At 34.1% G+C, this 22063-nt stretch overlaps 1 protein-coding gene across 1 annotated transcript in view; it reads right to left on the bottom strand.

Moving 5' to 3' along the window:
* LOC129241938 (uncharacterized) overlaps positions 1-22063 on the bottom strand; it is a 194480-nt gene that overhangs the window by 4487 nt on the left and 167930 nt on the right. Inside the window, exons 7-9 of the mRNA XM_054878488.1 lie at positions 4047-4499; positions 1084-1603; positions 854-981 (exon numbers count right to left, since the gene is read on the bottom strand). Coding sequence (XP_054734463.1) covers positions 854-981; positions 1084-1603; positions 4047-4499 — 1101 coding nt within the window. The remainder of the gene's footprint in view (positions 1-853; positions 982-1083; positions 1604-4046; positions 4500-22063) is intronic.

The following is a 22063-nucleotide window of genomic DNA, read 5'->3' as shown; positions in this document are numbered from 1 at the left end:
TCTGTCTAACTTCGGAAAAGAGAGTTGGCAGTATTGAAAATAGTAAGGTCAACGGGTAACGGGCTGACGGACACTCATTGTCAAAATTAGAACACATTTAATCTTAAGGGGTTGCACATAATTGCGGCGGGAACCATTTTCTTGCCGTCGGTTATTTTTACGGTGGGAAAATATTTAGATTCAAAAAACAAGCAAACAATATTCGATTTGCGCAAGAAACCCGCCAAATATCAATCATTTAGAAAGAAGTTATTCTTTTGTAGCAATTAGCTTCAACGAGTTGCTTCACAAATGAAGCAAACGAAAAGATTTCACTATGAATATAATTTTATTGTAACCACAAGAAATCAGCTGAAAACTGATTTGTCGCAATAGTGTTTAGACGACCGTTATCCGGTGTCCGCTGCAATTCTATTTCGAGATTAAACAGTTTTATGAGGTATAACCATACTCGTTGGAGTGAATGTTGTTGTTGTTGTAGCAGCATAAACATTCCCCATACTTATATACGGTGAATGCTGCTGGAGTGACAGTCCTTGGCCGGATATAAATCCGGGTCGTTCCGGTAACGTAGAACCGAGTGTCGTGGAAAGTGGAGTGAATCTTGCTCGATAAATTTGTTGCTGCTTTCACATGTCAATTTATCGTCACACGAGCAGAGCTCATATCGAATCGAAGAAATTAACAATGCTTTCAATTAATTAACTAAAAAAAAACAGTGAAATTTCGTTCGGTTTTCCTTTTCATAAAATGTTAAATAAAAATATAGTGTAACTTATGTACTAAACACTCAGAATTAAATAGAAACATATTACAGAAATAAAAAATTACAATATTTGTGACGTAAACTTACCCGATTGACTTTTCGTGGACGGCATACCGGACCCAAAGCCAATTGGCGGCGCTCTTCATTTGCACGTACCGCGGCTTCCTTGTATTCCGGTGGTGGCCACTTCAAGTCTCCGCGCATCTTGCTGCCTCCTGAGGAAATTAAGCGCAACGTAAATTGTTAGTGGAGTATTTGTATAATCCTATAAATACATGCATATGCACATACATTCGTACATTTAGAATATTAATTACCTTGAAAGCTAATGGCCGCTGGTTGCGCGTTGTAAACAGGTGCAGGCTTTTGTGTAACAGGTGCCTCCTTGCGCAGCGTTATAATACCAGGACTGCCGCCGCGATAGTCTTGTGGCAAAGGCTGTGCTTGTTGTTGTTGAACTGGTGCACGCCGATCAGGCTGGTCTTGACCAAGATGTTGTTGGGGCTGTGAATAAGAATTATATTGATTGGTTTGTGGCACACTCGAATATTGTTGTTGTTGAGGAGGTGCTTGATATTGTTGTTGATGATATGGTTGCGATTGATAATTAGATGGAGGAGGCGCTTGATATTGTTGTTGTTGTTGGGGCGGTGCCTGTGGATAAGGCGCCTGCACCGGCTGATACTGTTGGGCTGGCTGATTGTGAGCCCAAGACGGTTGTTGCTGCTGCTGCTGTGGCTGATAATGGGGCTGCTGGCTAAAAGGAGGTTGTGAACCCTGGTGTGGCTGATATTGTTGGGGTTGCGGGTGATATTGATCGTATGATGTCGCACGATACTATTTCGTGATCATTTTACGTATTGACAATTTGCAAGTCATCATTTTTGTTGTTTTCAGAGAAACAATTAATTGTTCAATTTCGTTGTCGTTGTCGTTTATAAATGTGGCGGGGTTGGTTTTTGTTGTTGCATGCGTTTCATGGATTTTTTGTTTGTTTGTGCAAACATAAAAACACAACGTACCATAGTACAAACACACATAGATAGTTATATAAATGAGGTATTGTAATATTCAGGATCAGTGAGATAGAGAGATAGAGAGAGCGTGAAAATCCAAAAACAAAAAAATGTGTGGGGAGAAAGAGAAAAGACGAAACCAACAATTAGAAAACAAAAATGTCAGGAGTTTGTGCACGGATTAGAAATTCGTAATTATGCATTTTATTGAATAGAGTTGCATGTGTGTGAGAGAGAAAGTGCAGTAAATTAAGTATGCAAATATAAAGAGAGTAAGTAGCTTGAGGTTATGTGCGTTCTGTAAGCTGAAATTTGCGAGAGATAAAAAGAAAAGCTTTTGTTAGCAATTATTAAAATTTAAAATTTTCAGTGCTAATGAAACTTTTATTTACAATATGGCTGTTTGTATGTATGTGTTTATGTTTATATGTACATATGTGGTTTTAGAATTAAGCGATTAATTAAAGCCTGCGAACAAATATTTACACATATACATATATACAGATGCTAAAGTTTCTAAATAAACAATTCATATATTAAACTTCCGCTGGTATAACAACTACACGCTACATTGATATTGCGTATTTAATTAAATATTTAAAATTTGCGCAAAATATATGTTTGGCTTTACGAGAGTGATATTTATATTTTGGTATCGAGCCACTCACACGATATATATAGATTTACACAAAAATTTCAGATTTTGCTACATAAACATTTCCCAAGGCTTAGCTCAGCGTATTAGTAATCAAAAATTCGTAAAACCCTCGAATTCTTCTAGAGAGAACGGATCAGTGCCCACGCACGGTGTCTCCGTCTTCACTTAGATTCATTAAAGGAAGGAGTGAGCGAGGTATGGCATCGAAGCTAAGCACCGGTTGAGTTATTCACAGTTTGAGCGTGGATAGAAACTTTGAAGGAAGCGTTCTCTGTCTGATTATTGTTGTTTACAGTCAAAGAGGCAGTTGTTTAGAGCATATTTTAAGAGCCAAATGGATCAAGGCTTTGAGTTAATTATTGGAAGTTCTTGATTTGTCTCACATTCGATTTCTTCGAAAATTAAGAGTGTCAACTAAATGTGCTGAGCAATAACTAGGATATGTTAGGTCATAATGTTCAAGGGTGGGAAACATTTTTTGTGTCTTCTCTTCTATTTCTAATATTGTATAATGATATCCTTATCTGGAACCTAAACGGTATTTTATTCATTAATTTACTTGCTTATTTGCAATACAAAAAAAGAAAAATTAAGCAGAGCCCAAAAAATTTACATGAATTACATTTTAAAATCTATGACATGGATTTTTTATTAACAGAGCATTGGTAACATCAAATTTTAAAGAAATCAAAATCTTAAAAAAATTCAGCTAAATCGGTGGGTTAGCTGCCATCTAAAAACATTCTATTGTTGTAATATTAAGAGTTTCGCGCGAAATATTGAGAGGCGGCAGAAGAAGCTAAGTTCTTATTTCTATGCCTCTATAACTGTTTATCGGCTTTGTTCAATACCTACAACTTTCATCATTTACCTCTCTTCTGCGAAGTATAGCCAGTTATGGAATAATGGCCATGCCATTGTTAAACTCATATAGTTCATCATTGCATCTTCTTTAACATGAAACGCTCACGCAGGCAGAACTCTAAGCCTTACCTAGAATGGTTCTCTCGAACGATTCGTTTCTCGTTTAAGGCAACAGGCTTGATAAGGCACTTGGTTCTAGTTCGCGCAATTGATCATAGTGGCGGAGACTTTTAAAGACAATAAGCCCACTTTTGATGTTAACCAATTTGACTTTTCATTTTATTATCAAAATATAAAAATCATTCTCGTAGGAAATCATACTTCTTGTTGATTTACTACAGTACATTCCGGAATCATATGAATAGAACAAAAAGCATTCAATATAGCGACATACCAACATATATTTAAAATAAAGCTTTAACACAAAAGTGACAAAGCAACTTTTTTGAAAATCATAACTTTTCGTAATCTAGCCGACTATTTGAACCCCCAATAAATTTTCTAAGCCGCTGTTGTGCGTCAATTTTTACACTCATCGAGCATTACTGTTTTTTTAAGCCAAGAACAGGTTACAAAACATTGCTTACAAAATCAGTACGAAGTGAATTCAGATCTGCAAATCAGTTAAATATTGGCAAAAGCCCGGCAAATTATGTAGGAACTAATGAGAGGGAAAGAGAAGCTGCTGCGCACTACCGCTAAATAGTTTCGCGTACGTACATAGGTACGCTTGTGGCAGTACCTGTTGAGTCGGTTGTTGTTGTTGTTGCTGCTGTTGCCCGTAGCTTGGATAAAATGGCTCAGCGTTACCGCTACGTACAGGACTTATTACAAATTCGTTATGAGTCTTAGGTACTGGTGCACGGATTGGTTTCCAAGCAGATGTTGAACTAGGTTCACAGTGTTGTTGTGGATATTGCTGTTCAGGTGTGTAATTTAGGGGATATTGTTGTTGTTGTTGCGGTTGTCCATAAGTTTCGTGTATGGGCTGTCCGTACGGTGGACCAGCTGGCTCATGTGAGGGCTGGCGATTAAATTGTGCTTGGGTGTATTGTATGGGTGGTTCATAATGTTGTTGTTGTGGTTGGGGTTGTTGTAGTGGTGATTGTTGATAACTTTGCTGTAGTGGTTGTTGTTGGCCAGGGTAAGGTGAATTTTGGCGGGTAGCACGACTGACGTTATTATAAATAGGCCCCTAAAAATATGCCATGTAATTGCAGCAGCGTAACAGCAGTAACGTATACATATGCATATACATATATATATATATATATTATATACATATGTATACATATATATGCATATATATATATATTATATGTATATATGGACATATAAATGCACTTGTATTTATATTTTTCAGTAGACTCGAGTGTTCGTTTGATTTTTTCGTAGAGCTAAAAACACTTTTTGTTCAGCATAAATTTTAATCATTATGAAAATATTAAATTTTTTTTGTTCATTCCTAAACTAAATATTGAATGTTTCATTTTGTGAACGTCAATATTGTTGCAAGTCACATAATCATGCACACATGTCAGCACTTCTTTATCCCTTTATGGCATTTTCATTAAGTTGCTGCCAACTTAATATACTTTTTTACCGGGTCAGCAATTAGGTATGAAAAAATGTACACTTAACATGCAATAATTGCGGTAATTGCATAAAGTTGTGTAAAAAAAAAGTAAAACGGCATCCACTTCATGAACACACACACATGGGAATATGCATATGAATGCGTACATATATTCATACATAAGTAAAAGTACATACATATATATGTTTGCTTGTAGTTACATATACGAGTGTGTTCGCTATGCTTAGCAATATCCACTCTCTGATTGCTTTGAAGCCTCTCACAATTAAATTAAAGTTAACAAAGGTTTATGAATTTAATAGTCTGATATTTAATACAAAATTTTTTGTTGCTTGGTACATGCATGCATATTTGAGTTGGGATAAAAAAATGTAATTGCATAATTAGCTGTGCGTGGTAGTGGATAAGTGAGAATTATACTTGTATTAACTTTAGTGCACTTTTAGGCTGCGGTCAAAATGTATAATTGAATTACATAGTAAACTTATGCGCGGAATGAAGAGTTCGCATAATTACTTAAACAGTAAAGCTCGAGCGGTGTGAATTTTTAACAAAAATATTTTGAAGCGGAACTTTTATGAGTATGTATTTATGAGCAACCTACTTATGTATGTACTTTTATTTATAAACTTTTGTCCTTGTAAATTTGAAGGAAGTATTTTACACTGATTATACTATTGACATTGATCAACTAAGTGGCAGCCAAGTGGTTGTTGTATAATTTTTATCCGAAAATCTTGGCATTTTGACATGTTTGATAACATGAAAGTATTTTTTTTTTGATAGAATAGAATACTTCGAAAATTGTATATATATAAAACAATGTATATATATAAAAATCATTAAATGTACAATATTTGTCTCTAGATGTATCAGTTTCAACTATATAAAATTTTATTATAAAAAATTTTCCAGTCAGAGGCTGTATAAAACTGTAGGGCTGGTCAAATCATTTGCAGAAAAATGTTAAGCATAAACTCCAGAAGAAATTCCGGACTCCAAATAAAACAAAAAAAAAATTGGTAAAATACTGCGGCATAGAATGCAGTTTCCCAATAAAAAATTAAACAGCCTGTTAAAGATGGTTTAATTGGAAATTTTTTAACTCAGAAAAAGAAATTCATTACTTTCATTTTTTATTTTGCGACTACTAACATGCCGGACAAATTCGATTATTTCTGTGAGTTTATTGACATTTCTTTTCAAGTCAAGAACGCCTGAATCAACGAAACCAAAATTGCACGTAATTAGCTAGTACAGTATCGACACCATAAACACCAGTCACAATTGCAGCGGCCTGGCTTGCATTTTCGCCTTTATCAAAGAAAAACTGTAAATGTACCGAATTTTATAAGAATTTATAATAGATTTTCCGTTTCAAATGTCATAAAGACTAAAATAAAATTTAGAATTTGTATCCCTGGATGCAATTAGGTTCTTTTTGAATTGAAATTTACTCATCAAAGCTTCATGCTTTGTGAGTCTACGTCCTTGTATGCGCAATATCATCTCATCAATAGTCTATCGACTCCAAAGAACCATCTATTAGCAAGAGTTATTCATTGCTCCTGATTAAGGCTGAAATTATTACTGGTATTTATGCTGGTTCATAAGCAAATTATGCTCTTTACTACTACGTAGTTATGAATGCCAAATGTGATTTGCGTTCCAATAAGTCTTCTTTTTGAAGTGAAAACTTCTTTAGAATCGTTGGGAGTGATTTGAGACTCGATGAAACGAAAAAGCGACACTACGAAGCGTTATATGTTGATATACATATATGTGTGTGGCTGCGTACTGCTGAGCCACGCTAGTACAGTGAGTATTGTAGTATGTATACTACACTGCCTACTACTTGCTTTGGTGTTTAGTTCAAGCGTCATACGTATGTATGTTTGTATGTATACGTATGTGTGCGCGCCTGCGTATTTCGGAGCCACGGTGAGCGAGAAGGCATTATGTATACCTATACTACACTACCTAATACTTGCTAAGACCAAGCGTCCTACGAATGTTTGTGTGTATGTTAGTACGTCTGTGTAATATACGCGTTACGACGCTCATAATAGCAACCGCGTGTGCTGTATTGCGTCCGTATTTTTATATTGGTAAATATTTTCATTTTTAAATATTTACCGCAATTGCAGGCGGTGTTGCAATATACCACAATCAAAATGACGGTGCTCGTATTGTAACTCCACAGATAGATCTGAATGCACAGCAACTAGAATCCCTGTCTGTTCAGCTCTCTAAAGTGGGAGAAATATGTGCATGCGAAACCAGATTGAGCAATGGAAAAACATTTTTAATTGTGGCAATTTATATTTCACCGAATCAATCAATAAATAGCATCAAGGAATTCATTCACGAAAATTTAATAAAGTATACACCAGAAGTATCGCGGATACTTAGAAAAGATTACGATAAAGTTCCAATGATTTTAAGTGGCGATTTTAACGTAAATTTTGCATTGGGCACAGCGGTTCCTTTAATTGATTTTCTCAATACAACATACAATTTAAAAATGTGTAACAATCGAACTGAATCGACAACACGATCAAAAACAACAATTGCCGCGGTATTTCAAAGATATGTTGACAACATCGAAACCAAAGCATTTGTATCTTATTTTAGCTATCATAAGCCACTCGTATCATTTGTTGAAATTGAAAACATTGAGGATGAATAATAATAAAATGAAGAAAATAAAATATGAACTTTATAGCAATATTATAATGAACCTATAACTATCCCGCTCCTAATGCTGCTTTCGTCTGATTCTCTCTCAGTTTGTTTTACGGAAGGTTTCACTTCTATCGCGTCTAACTGTTAGACTGGTATTTTTTTTTCTTTTTACATCTTTTTTTAGGAAGCGCTTTGACTGATACGTCATGGAGCATTCGGTAGCAGAACTCTGCCCGTGCATTTTACACCTATTAGCTGCCTTAATTTTTTCTTATATTACTAACACAATCTCTAAAAAACCGTTGTTACTTCCTCTACTACGTCAACAAATCAGCTTAAATTCGCTGTGAGCCAGCTAACGGCCTGATGTTTTACCATCTGCTACACCAACTTTTTCTACGAGCGTAGAGAGGCAAGTCCATTAAAGAATTTTTCAATATTTTTATTGCTTCCTAAATTGTCTTGAATGAAATAAATTCTTATTTTGTTCATTAATGAACGTTCCCTAATGATGAAAAAAATTAGTACTGACTTAAAATTCACCGTAGCAAAGTTGTTTGCACAGAATTTCTGCCATAGCTCTTTTACAGAAAAAGTTATTTTCAACTTAAAGTATTATTATGTAAATGGTGGAATTACATGCCTTTAGTAAAACAATCGCCCTTTCTATATTTAATAAACAATTACCAATTATCAAAATATTTTATCGGTAGCTATTCAAATTATTATGATTGTAGATATTATATATACGGACAAGTACGTATGTATGCGTGCAGTAAAAACAAATAATGAAAGGAAATTATGTTGATTGGCATAATTTCCTTTGTTGTTGTGGTTGTAAAGTTTAACTCAATTTATGTTCGCGTGCAGCATGAAAGTTTTTCATAATATGCACAAATAAATAAAGCAAAAGCGCATCAAGTCAGCATAATGGAAAATTATGTGAACACAAAAGCCACTACGAATTTTTATACCCAACACATAAGTGTATAAGAATATTAACGCAAATGAGACGAAGGGCTTTCCATGCGAAAGTTTGCATATCTTTTGGAGGAAAGCATGTTTGGGAAGGAATAAAAAAAATTGTTTATTTAATAATATTTTTGCTATAGGAAAAAGAAAGTTTGATTTTTCAGCTATCTTAGATATGTTTTTGTGTATTTTTTTTCTGGTCCAAGTTACATTAAATTTTAGAAAATAGTTTCCTAATAGTGATGGGCAAACCTCCGGGAATATTTCTGAGAGCCCATGAAAAAGCTTCTCATAAAAACTATTTGCCATTTGTGGTAAAACACCAGGACGCACAACGCAAATAAGAGGAGTAACTCGTTCAAAAACCTAATAAAGGATGTAAGCGCCAATTATATACACATACTTATACGGAGCAGACCGAGCAGAGTCCCTTTAAATAGAATTGAGCTAAAAAGCCTATATGGTTGGGCTAGATATTTAGTGTACTAGCGACTCCTAGACATTATTTTTGCTATAATAGTTTGAAATATCGGAAGTATTAAATTTAAGGAAAAATATATATATATATAATATATATATAATTGGCGCGCACGCCATTTCTGGGTGTTTGGCCGATCTCCTCCTCCTATTTGTGGTGTCCGTCTTAAGGAAAATAAGGGCGATTATAAAAAGTAGTTCAAATATTGGCAATAAGAGAAAATTATTGAATAAATCTCCTTTCTGAACCTCTTTTCTGAACTACATATTATAAAAATATAATTCTACATAAATCAACACATTCCAGTCCTTTCTAAATAAAATACAGTGTATCCTACATTCACATGTGTCATGTAAAAAATTGCAATACTGCAAATCCAAGTAGACAGTATTTTTATTACGAACTCTCTAGTGCAAAATCTCCCCATATTAATTGGCTGAATGTAGGAGGACACCATTTATTACTCGCACAGGCCTCAAAGCCTCCTCAGATGTAAATAAGTTTGTGTGTTTGTATGCCAAAAAAATATGTTTACTACCTACAGTAAATAAAAGTACGAAATTTAGGCGTGTGTTCGCACAGTTATGAGAATTTGATTTTATGTGACTTTTGTAACCTTTTACGATGTGAAAGGCGCATAAAAATTCTTTCACTTTTGGGTTATTTTCTGTAGCAAACATTACATACAGCGACTGTTGAAGATTGTTTTCGAAGCTTTATACTTATTTGTAATACACATACATATGTAATAATACATACACTTGCGTTGATCTGAGCCTCGAAATACAACAAAGATTCTCTCTTGCCAACAAGTATTATTTTGAAGTAAGTAAGCAGTTCAGTAATAAGCCCACTTCGACGAGGAACTTTTGTTCCACTTGTACTATAAAACCCTCATCATGAGTAGAAGCTTGAACGATGACCACATCCGATGACGCGGCCATTGGAGAGTTAGAGACAAATATATTGCGGAATATTTATGAATATTGCTACGACGACGGCTCCGCTTCGAATGGATATAAATATTCTAGCGGTACCTGTTCGATATTCTATATGCTGGTGGTGGCAGAGGAAGTTGTAATATCAAGTGGGGGGTGTCTTTTTTATTAGAGCTGATTAGAAAAAAGTATAAGCGACTACCAAGCTTTGTTGAACTAGTCCAGAATCGTTATTGTCCAATCCAGGTTATTGAGCCAATCAAGAAGAAGCATGTAAAATATATGAGAGAATTCCGTTCACAGGATATTCACAGAATTGAGAGTCTCTCAGTATACAATGTGGGAAGTTTGCATAAAAATCTTAGCTTCTCATTAAAACTTCTTTAAAGAAGTTAAGGTCAAAGGGCTTCGCTACAGCGCCATGTTGGGAAAATATTTGTAGTTAGAAATGGATGAAATCGATATTAGTGATACGTAGTTTTAGAGAGATTGTGCTAAATGTTATATAGCCGCCCAAATAATTGATCTATTGAAGAGAAAATTCGATAATATTCTAATCTCGAGAAGATACCTCTTCTAATGGTTAATTGGCTCATGCGATTTAACGCCTTTGGAATTTTTGTACAAACCAACAACAAGCGCTCCATTCAAACAATATCGAAAGCTGGTCTTCAAGACGTCCCCATGGTTGCCATATGCCTAAAATCATGTCCCTAAAACTATCGAGCAATCGCAAAAAAGTCTCATCTCCGATTTTTCCAAAAACGGTCTATAGTACTGTCACCATCTCAAGTAGGCGTTAAATCGGTTTCAAGACAGTGAAGGTCTAAACTGTTTTGCTTGCTCGGAGTTTATAAGTACATCCATATGTATGTATGTACATATATGACTCAATGTGCATTTTCATGTGTGCGCGAGTTTATCTGCAGAAGAAATAAACAGTTTTTGCTATCATAAAGAAAAAAGTTTAAAGTAGAAAATGCAAAAATTGCACCAGCAAAAGGCAAAATGGCAAAAATAAGAAGTAAATCGTTCGAAGTAAAATATAATTTTATGCTTATTTAGAGGCGCGCATAACGTGATGGAAAAAAACAAAACAAAAAACAAACAAAAAAGAACGTGAGAGCCCATCCAAAACTGCAGAAAAAAATGCTAAGACAGCTGCAAAGCCATTACACAGACAGTGCCAATGTCTTAAGCCGTTGACTGTTTGCAACAATACCGAAGGGTACTATCTTTGGGCTTGCCAAAAATTTCATGCTTTCTCGTAGTGGCGTCGAAAAATGCTAATGTTGGTTTGTGTGCGTGTGTGCTTTTGTATTTGCTTTTTATTTGTTACTTGTTTGCAAACATATATTTATTTTCATAATATTTTGTTGCATTCAGTTTTGCCACACGTGCGCATCGCAAGCCTGCTTGCATACATATATACACAGGAACATGCTTTTACTTTGTAGCTCCATCTTATTTTTATTTCTTAATTTTTTATTTTGTTTTCAAACAACATTTTATTCGTACCCGCATCATTATTATTGTGTGCCATATTTTTTTATTTTTTCATTTTTTTTTGTATGTGGTTGTATGTATTATTTGGTCGTTCCGTGTATTATTATTACATGAACTGTTATTATACAATTTTTCTTGATCGAAAATTATGATTACGAACAATAAAGTGGAAAAAATTGGCCAAAGTGGCATCGTTCTCGGTGCCATCGTACAATTGCCATTTTGGTTATGCAATATATTTTATGTTCGCTCCGTGCGGTGATGCAGTGTGGCTTGGCGCGGTGCCGTGCAGTACTGAAGATGGCATAGCCTTTTATACCTGACAATTTTCAACGCGCAGCCGGTGTCAATACTTCGATGGCGTAGTGGGGTGGCTGGCACTATGCCCACGGCCCTTTTCACTATCTGTCGTGTTTTTTGTACCTACCTACCATTTTTACAACAATAGGTGTACAAAAGGTGTCCTTTTTGCGTTCATGTATGCGTGACGACTGAAAGGTTCGGCACAGTTTGTTCACTGCTTCTTTATGGCTATTATTCTTTTTCTTTGTTTTTCGTTTTTGTTTATTTTGGTTTTTTCCATTTCAGTCATGGCTTTTATTTCTGACATTTTTTCCATTCTTTGTTGCGCCCTTAATGGCCGCTACGGTACATTGCAAGTAAATTACATGACATTCAAAGTCAAATGTCACAAAGAATTTAAACTTCTTTATTGTCAATATAAAACATTGGATGATCAAACTCCGTATTTTTTCACTTACTTAGAGTGAATATTTGGTTATGCTGACGCTTCATTAGCTGTATTGGCTGTCTCGCTAATTCACTTCCTCTTTCTGTCCTTTTATACGTACATACCTACATACTTATTTTTCACAAGGAGTTAAATGGAGGCAGGTAGTGTGCCGTATTTTAGCCAACTACCTGGCTGCTGTTTTTCTTAGAGCGAATGGTTGTTTGATGTTCATTCTTAAATTTACCTTGGATACATTTAATTATATTAATTAAGGGTATTTTTGTATGTCAAAGTCACCTTTCAGTGACCTCAACTATTCGGTTGGTTGCTGCATTCTATGCTATTCGCAAAAACAAACAAAAAAATGATTAAAGTTCTAATAATTAGACCATTGGGTTTTGGAGAAGAAAATGAGTTATTGCAAAATTGATGTACTAATCATAGTCCGGAGTTTTAGGTGATATAGAATACGCACTTATTTTCATTTCATCTGTTGTATTCCTCACACCATAATCCTCCCTTCGCGTGCTCGCAAAGTCAAGTTGGCTCGCTGATTCACGAGGCCGAAACTTATTTTTGAGCAAAAACTGATGCTGATATCTAAAACTTCTCCACTCTTCGGTAGCATGCTTTGGCTCTTCAAAATGTACCATATATATATAAATAAGTAGATATAAATATATATAATTAGCGATTACATACTTCATTGGGTATTTGGCCGAGCTCTTCCTCCTATTTTGATGTGTGTCTTGATGTTTCTCAACAGATGGATCGATACAGTTTTATGTCAGTTTTCTTATGGAAAACCTTTTCATAACAAAAATACTCTGGGTGGTTTGCCGTTGTCTGCCTAGAGCCGACCGCTATTACAAAGCACTCTTTATATCAATTGGTGTTTCGTACCTGAGATTTCAAACCTGTGCACTACCGAATGTTAGTCACACACCAACCCATTCGGATACAGTGGCCGCACATATGTACATAAAAATGCGCAGGGTCAAAATTATCGGTAGTGGCCACTTAGCTAACATTGTGGTACATACAAATACATTGCTGGGCTGGCCAAAGGGTTCGAGAGTTGCTCAAACTTACGAAGCAGTGCAAAGCAGCAGAAAAGAAAAAAAAAACAATCCCTCTATATCATTTCTTGACAACACTAAGAACCTGTTCTGATACATGCCTTTCGTATTCTAGAGTTAACCTTTTTTTTTTTAAAAGAAGAGAAAAATTAACTGAAATGACGAAATTTTCGGTTAGTAGTTTGCAAACTTTGTGAAATTTAGTTTTATTAAATAATTTCGGGCATATGGCTATCTCGAACTGCGTCTTAGAAAGACTATTAAGATATTTATTTCAATTACAATATTTAATTTTTTCCCAAGCTTCTCATTAAAAATTTGGTTCCCACTGGCTTATCAGCATAGACCAGAGGCTGAATACATCTGCAAAAAAAGTAGTAAAAAAGAATACATCATAATTTAGCACACTATTTTCTAATACTGCAGTAGTAATAATTGCGAATACAAATAGTAACGACGTTGCATGTCGTTTTTCTATTATTAGAGGATTTTTCAAAAATTAATAACTATAGGTTTCTGCACTTCAATGATCAAAAGGCTTCAATTATCGAATTATTTCCTTGAAGAGTTCACTCCTTATGGTAACATTAACGTTTTTGGAGTATAATAAGGTCTGAAGAGTCTCATGGGGATTATCTTCGCTTTATATGAGCCCTGCGGTAAAGATGATTTCATCAGCTGAATGTGTATTTTGAAAATAAATTTTAGTTGCCTTTGAATGTTAATTAGCTGGGGTACATAAGTGTAATGTACAGAAGTGTCAAAAGATATATACATATATATATACATATAAATAATTGGTTTAATAGGTTTAAATGATTATAACAATCATCAATTTATCTTTTTAATATTAAAAAAAAATTCGCCTCGTCTCCTCGCTTGCTGAGGCTAAAGATATTTTTTTAACACTAATCTGGGATTGCAACACAAAATTTCGTGGACATCCACAAGCACTGGCGGTCATATTATTGAGTCCCTGATAACAAATCAACATGGCAAGTACAAATAATAAAACCTTTTTATTAACGATTTGGAGGTATGATTACCAGTCGCAGAGACGACAGGAATGGCCATTAAGACGATGCTATTCGATTCCATTACACTTTTTCTGCTAATATTTTCTGCAAATTGATGGCAATGAGCCGCAATCGATCAATACTTAAATTTAGTTAGACCAACTATGCAGCGGAGTCCTTGAACAGTTGATCACTCGAATTCGAATGGCCATCAAGGCGATGCGGTTCGACCCCATCAGACTTTTTTCTGCCCGGCTTTTCTGAAACCGCAGGTTGGTGCCAATAAGACGCAATCGATCAATACTAAAATTCAGTCAGATCAACTATGCAGTGGAGACCTTGAACAGTTGGCCACTCAAATTCGTCCCACCGTTCGAAGCCTCGGCGGTTATTTGAGCGATGCCATATCTCTTATACAAAAAATAATCATACAACTTATTTTTGAATAACCTTTTCTCTAAATAAAAAAAAAATTGTGAGTGATGGAAATCTTTACGCCTTCTCCTTTCTTTCTTTTACGCGCTCCATTACTTGCTTGTTTGTTTGCTTCAGTTGTCTACTTCACAAGTGTCAAAGATTATAAACTTTTCGATAGGATGATTAATTTTGCGCCACATGCTACGGTGTCATATAAATAATTTTAAAAATAATATAACGGCACACGCAGTTATTTTTATACTATTTTAGCTCGTTTGCGGCAGCGGCCTCTAAGAGTCCTTAAATCGTTTGATTTCAGTTAGGTTTGGCAGCCGCATCGCACATAGAGACAACGATGCCACTTAGACCACGAAATGGGTCCGTTGATTTCAGTTTATTTTCTGCAAAAACAATTCTATAAACTATTAGAGAGATGGCGAATGTGATCGCAAAAAAATATAAAATTACTGTTATTGTATATAAAACTGCTTGATTTGTTAATAAAAAATCAGAGTTTTTGTGCGAACATCATATCATAGCCATAGAACATCCAAAAAATTGTACTTCTGCTTACATTAAAAACATATCGCTCCGTGATTAAATGCAGATTTCAGCGATTGATAAAAATAATTCATATACATACGTGTATATATGTACATATGTAAGTGAAAGTGTGTACAGATTTTCTGGAGTTTTATTATTTAAAGCTTAAAATGTAAATACACTTTTGCCACTGTTATTACTCAGTTATAATTGCATGCTTTTTTAATAGAAACATATTTTGCATTTACTGAATATTTGTATTTAATTAAAAAAATTTGTTACACATTCTCACTGAGAGTAAATTTAATTTTAATGTTATAAACATGTTTTGCCGCACACCTACATATACCTACATACACTTTAGACAATTTTCCTTTATTTATTATTGCCTTTTTGTGGCCTGATATTTACTTAAATTGCTTCTTTTTTTACTTTCTGTTTTGCTCACTTTCGTGGTTTTTTGCGTTTTAACATTTATCGCATTTCCGTTACATAAAGTTTTTTGTTGGTCTGCGAATGATCATGGAGAAAAACGTAAAATGTCCAACATTGTTTTTTAAAGTAGAATTGAATTCGAAATTGTAAATTCACGCATTCATACATTCACTCAGTAATTCGAAAAACGTTGCGGAGGCGGTGAAAACGATTGCATACATTCAGTATTAACAAATGTCGGTGTGCATTTGTATGGTTTTTTTGTGTTGCTGTATTTTAAATGCACTTTTGTCAGCCTGCTATTTTCACATTTTCACGCATGTTTTGCGTTCGTCGCCATAAATTCTGACCATATGAGCTGGAATACTCGTACTATGTACATACACTCACATTAACTGATCAATTGTTCATTTCTTTGCTTGCATACACTTTTGTATGCCTCTCTGAATGCATGTGTGTGGCTGAACGTATAAGTGTGTGTGCGTGTGTATCGCTACCCTGCAGGGAAAAATGCTGGTTATGAACCAGAATATTAGCAGTTCACTTTTTGGCCCAACCAGTTCGCTTTCTATCTTTTTTCCATTTTAGTAAGTGGTATTTTTGACACAGCGATGTCGTACGAGATGTCAATTGGCCGGCCTTGCATCAGCAAAATATATGTAGTCATACTAATTAAAAAGCTCTAGTCCAATATGCTCTGGATATATGCATTTTGAACCAGGTAAAACCTAAGCAAAAAACACCCTCTCCGATATTTTAAAATACCAGCCAATTGTCCTGAGTTCTGTTTCTGTTAAGTTGCTACATCTGTGTTTAACATTCCTATCAAAGCTTTACAGCCGTCTTGAGTAAATTTACCAATGTTTTCGATTTCTTCAGTTTTAAAAATGAATTTGAATTTGCAACAACGAATTTATATTAAATTTTGCTTTAAAAATGGATGATGAAAACATTAGAAATGTTGGGAAACTGTTTCGGTAATGATATTCTTTCTCTACAGCCAATACCAGTGGCATAAACAGTTCAGAAGAGATATTGAGTTCATCGAACATGACGAATATAGTGATAAAGTGATTGAAAAGATCACACATTAACCATCAGAGAGCTGGCAGAAGACTTGAACATTGTTTATGGATTCATTCTGGATATTGTAGTTAATGATTTGGGTTTGCGCTGTGTTGCTGCAAAGTTGATAAAAAAGAGCTTGAATCATGCAAAAAAGGAACTTTTTTCTCTTTGATCGCATCAAAAACCATTATGGGAAGCACCTTATAACAGCCGAACGAAAATAATAAAAGAATCGAAGACGTCTCAGATGGCTATACTGAAAATAGAGTTCCAGAAACGTTTCGGATCCAGTTCCAGAAATGTGTGGATCAAATGCTGGCTTAAGTGCGTTGCAGTTATTGGCAAATACGTTGTAGGCGATAATATCACTTTTGAGGAATAAACTTGTATTTGGAATTTTCTGAATATATTTCGATATATATACATACATATGCTATTCATATCAAAAGTGTATTCGGAATTTGTTTTTTTTTTCGTAAAATTAAATTAAACTTTTTCTTCTTTCATACTACAACTAATTCAGAAAAAATTAAAAGAAATTATTTAAAAAAATGGTCAGAGAAATAAAAGGTAAGGCATTCGCTTCAGGAGTATTAATAAAATTAATGCCAGTTAATGCTAATTAAATTATCTAAATAAGAAAAAATCAACTAATTTCCAAACAGACTGATCATTTTACAACTATTATTATTCTACTCTTGACTTGGAACCCGCAAGAAACGAGAAGAAGAGGCAGACTATAGATGACTTGGCAAAGGACTATCCGCAATGAAACTGGAAAATCGTTAAATGAACTGAGATTTATGTCTAGAAATAGAAATGTTTGGAAAACTTTTGTTGAATCCTTAAGCTCCTAAAGGAGTATGGAATAATAATAATAATAATTATTTATTTATATTTGGAGAATGTATCAGCAGACTGAGCGGACGTGTTTTTGAGTAGTTGCAGTTTAATCCGTAATTTTTTTTAATCCACTGAGTGTTAGTTTACTAAAAAAACTGAGTAAATCCTGTACAAGCGGTTCTTTTGTCCGGGTAAATCAAAATCATAATAAAGTGTAACTACTTGAAATACTGCAAAAAAACCTTGTTGTTTCACCAGTTAAATTGTTTGAATTTACTAACATGCCAAAAATATCAACACGAACAACGGCCTTGAACAAATTGTCACCATCCCCGCAAACACCTTCAGTACAAAGTAAGTCCCTTAGTACCGATGCATCAAGCGCTACTCTCAATGCGTGGTTTGCGAAAATTGAGAGTCGCCTAGAGTCACAAAAGCAGAGCATCATTGAAGAGCTAACATTACGATTAAGAGAATCAGAAGAGCGAGTAATGGAGCCATTCAATTTTTGAAGATGTTCGCTCTGCTTATGATAAAAACTACCTAATAGTGCTAGTATTACTCGATTTTGCAAAAGCATTTGATACTATTGATCACAACATTTTACTGCAAAAATTGTGCTATCACTATAAGTTTGGAGCATTTTCTCTGCAACTAATAAAAAGTTACCTTTCAATCGGCTACAACAAGTTAAGTGTGGTGATAACTACTCAAGTCTAAAACCAATTACGTCAGGTGTGCCGCAGGGCTCTATTTTAGGTCCAATTTTATTTTGCATTTTCATTAATGATATTGTTGAGTGTTGCCAAAATTCGTCGATTCATCTCTATGCTGATGATACCCAGTTCTACCTGTCAAGGCCAATAGGTCTTATTGAAGATTTGATAGCAAGGCTTAATGAAGACCTCACTCGTATTTCTAAATGGTCCAAACAACTTGAAATTAAATGAGTCAAAGACGAAGTCGATTACTATTTCTCATTCAAAGTATGACCTTAGCTCTTTGCCGCCAATATTACTTAATGAAGTAAATATTAACTTTGATGACATAGTAACTAACCTGGGTTTCAGAATAAATTCAAGATTATCATGCGTTGACCATGTAAACTTTGTTGTAAACAAGGTATATAATATTCTTAGAAAGCTATATTGTACTGCCTACTTACTGCCACGGCAAACTAAATTAAAACTTGTTAGATCACTCATTGTTCCTCATGTATCATACGCTGAATTAGTATATTGCAGGCTTGATAATAATTCGAAACAAAAATTGCAAACCGCTTTAAATAATGCAGCGCGTTTCGTGCTTGAAAAAAGGAAATATGACCATATATCTATCTACTCAAAACAGATTCTCGATCATAACCTCGACTCGTATCTCAAAATACGCTCTCTTTTGTTCCTGCATAAATTAATATACACACAAAAAAAAAATTAATATACCAGAAAACTATGGAAATCTATACCAACTACAATAAAACTTATAAAACAAGCAAGGTGTTTTAAAACTGCAGTTTCTAACTACTTCTAACCTTTAATCCCCCTTTCTTTCTCCTATTCCCACCATCTTTCTCTTCTTCTCACTTACTACTCTAAGTTTTAGTCTATAACTTTAATAGTTAAAATAGTTTTAAATCTAAGTAGCATTTTTATGTATACCATCCTCGTATTCTAGAATTATAAGAAGATGTACTACCACAAGACTCTGTCTTACTATGTACAAAACAAATCAAATAAATTGAAATTGAAATTGAAAATTATTAATATATTATTCTAGTCAATGACGAACTGGTATGATTTCTTCTATTAAATACCACTCTCTGAACTATGATAGAATGTTTCTGCACTATTTCACATTTCTCCCTGCTGGGTATCTACGCGCCTACGTTGAAGCTCGCTATTTATTTGCTTTGCATATGCATATTTATTGCTTGGCGGTTGCAAATGTGGTTGCACTATGTATAAATACAAATATTTTCACACATCCTTACGCATGTATATATACTATAAACGTATATCTGTTTCGGTGTGAAATTTTTCAATGCGGCTACGTGCCATGCTTGTCATCAAAGTGCACAAAAGAAGTCGTACAATTGAGTCGCTATAAGTCAAAATTTCACGGAATATATCGCTCTGCGTGTATTAAAAAAATTTCATTTATATTCATCTATACATTTGTGGGTATGCGAAAATGCATGGGCACAATTTTCAAAAATCGTATATCCTAGCAATTTGAGATATAAAAGGAATAAATAAATACAAAAATATGATACATACAAATATCAGAATATATCAGAAATTTTTCTGAGAGACAAAGCAGTCAGGAGTCCAACTAAATAGAAATGATTTAATTGAAGTGAATTTAAAGCATATAATTTAAGAAAAACGCCATTAAATGTACAAGAGAGCTTTGACAGATGTTTTTGTATTTGTATTAAGATTCATGATAGATTGCCACCATATTGCCGTTTTTGATATGCTGAATTTCAGTTGGCTGTTAATATCGCCCCCGCAGTGTTAATGTGGAAAAAATGTGATTTTCGACTACCGAATTTTAAAAACTTAATGATGCGTCTTAAAACAGAAATATTTGTCTACCTAATATCCACATTTTTCTTTCCCATACTGTGACATATGTTACTTGAATAAAGGAAGATTGTACACGAAAACAGATGAAGTTTGTTATGCATTTCGATGGTATATACGTATATATGTATGCATGCATGTATATGTAAGATTTAATGGTACTTTTTTTCTTAAAATAAAGCTTTGTTCTTAAGAATTTCTAGAAAAAAAAATATTATATTTACTTAAATGGTTCAAAAGATATGCGCGAATCAAAATGACATTGCAAAACACGGTGTTCGTAAATTTCTTTTTTTTAACTACAATATTTTTTACTGCCAATTTCTTCTTACTACAAATGCAAGGCGATTTACGTGAAAAATTCATCGTTTATCACCGATCGCTCAACAAGCTTGTGAATGTTTGGAGGAAGGGCGGAGCAATTTTAATGCAAAATTTGATTTTAAAAATGTTGCACACTTTGAGACTTGCACTTTTTTATAGGAGATGATGCATGAACAAATTATCAGTAATTGGTTTACAGCATGACGAAAGAAGTGTATAACGAAATTGAAAAAAAATATGGTTAAATTATGTTAAGTGGTTTAAAGAAAATCTATAAGCTCAATTATTAAAATAAGATCATGTGGTGAATTAAGTTGGGAACTTACAAAATGTGTTCTAAGTGTCGTATTTTTAACAGATTTTATAAAAACGAAAAAATCGGTGCTTACAAAAGAATAAAATGGATGTAGTGAAAAGACTATTCAGAAGAGAGGAAATCTTAGAAGAGGACAGACTACTTAATTTGAAAACGCCGGAGATAATCATACAAAAAAATTTCATATTTTCTTACGAAAAATTATGGCTAAAAGTACGTTTGTAAACAAAATTATTTTATGTGTATTTGACACAAGTTTTTGTAAGTTATTTTCTTAACTTAAGTCTGAGGAACCGCTGGCCGATAATCATTAAATTTACTCTCCGAGGAAGCAGAAAAAGGGGGCAATGAAAATTACAGAAATCATAGATAGAGATTCTCAAGAAAATGCAGTAGAACTTTAACAAAATCTATTGTGATCATCTGATCCTTTCATAGGTAGTATAAGACGTCAACTTTGCAAACAGATATTGATAAATAAATTCTTCAATATTTTGCATCTTTGTGTTTATTCGCAAAAAAAAAAAAAAACAAAAAACAACGTAGTACTACTAGGGACTAAAATATCTCAATCATATTTGTAATCTTTGCACGCTGGCGACATCATAGGTCTTTATTTCTTTCGAAATGAAAGCCGAGCTGTAGTGAATGGCTAGTCATACTGACTGAATATTTTGAAATTTCTAAAAAGGAATAAGCTAAACATCGGCAACAGTTGGTTTCAACAAGATAGCGCAACTAGGCACAGAGCGCGCTCAACAATCCATTGATTGCACTGGCCAAATAGACCATGAAACTCGTACTCGCGGCAGACAATTGCCAGATGTCAATTTAAAAATAGATGGAATGCAATTATCTACCAGATTTAATAAAACGAAGTCATTCCAATAATATTTCTGTTCTGTGATATCTTTTTAAGTTTTCAAGCTCTTAAAAAATATCTATATAACTTTGAACAACTCATAGACTGAGTGAAAAGGAATGGGTAGCTGATCTGCGTAATGCAATTCCGGTTATTCATATCTTATTTCATTACAATAACAACCAGCTTATTTGAACGCTCAAGTGCAATAATAATGATGCAATAATTTTACCAAATATATAATTTTTAAAACTAAAAAAATATTAATTTTTTAATATGTGAAGTAGAGTTGAATAAATAAGCAAAGGATTTTTTTTTGTGCAATATAGGAGCAGTATGAACTTTCCATTAAAATTTAAGGA

This window comes from Anastrepha obliqua, chromosome 3, assembly GCF_027943255.1.
Source record: "Anastrepha obliqua isolate idAnaObli1 chromosome 3, idAnaObli1_1.0, whole genome shotgun sequence".
NCBI classification, from domain to species: domain Eukaryota; kingdom Metazoa; phylum Arthropoda; class Insecta; order Diptera; family Tephritidae; genus Anastrepha; species Anastrepha obliqua.
This window is presented reverse-complemented; position numbering and strand designations above follow the sequence as displayed.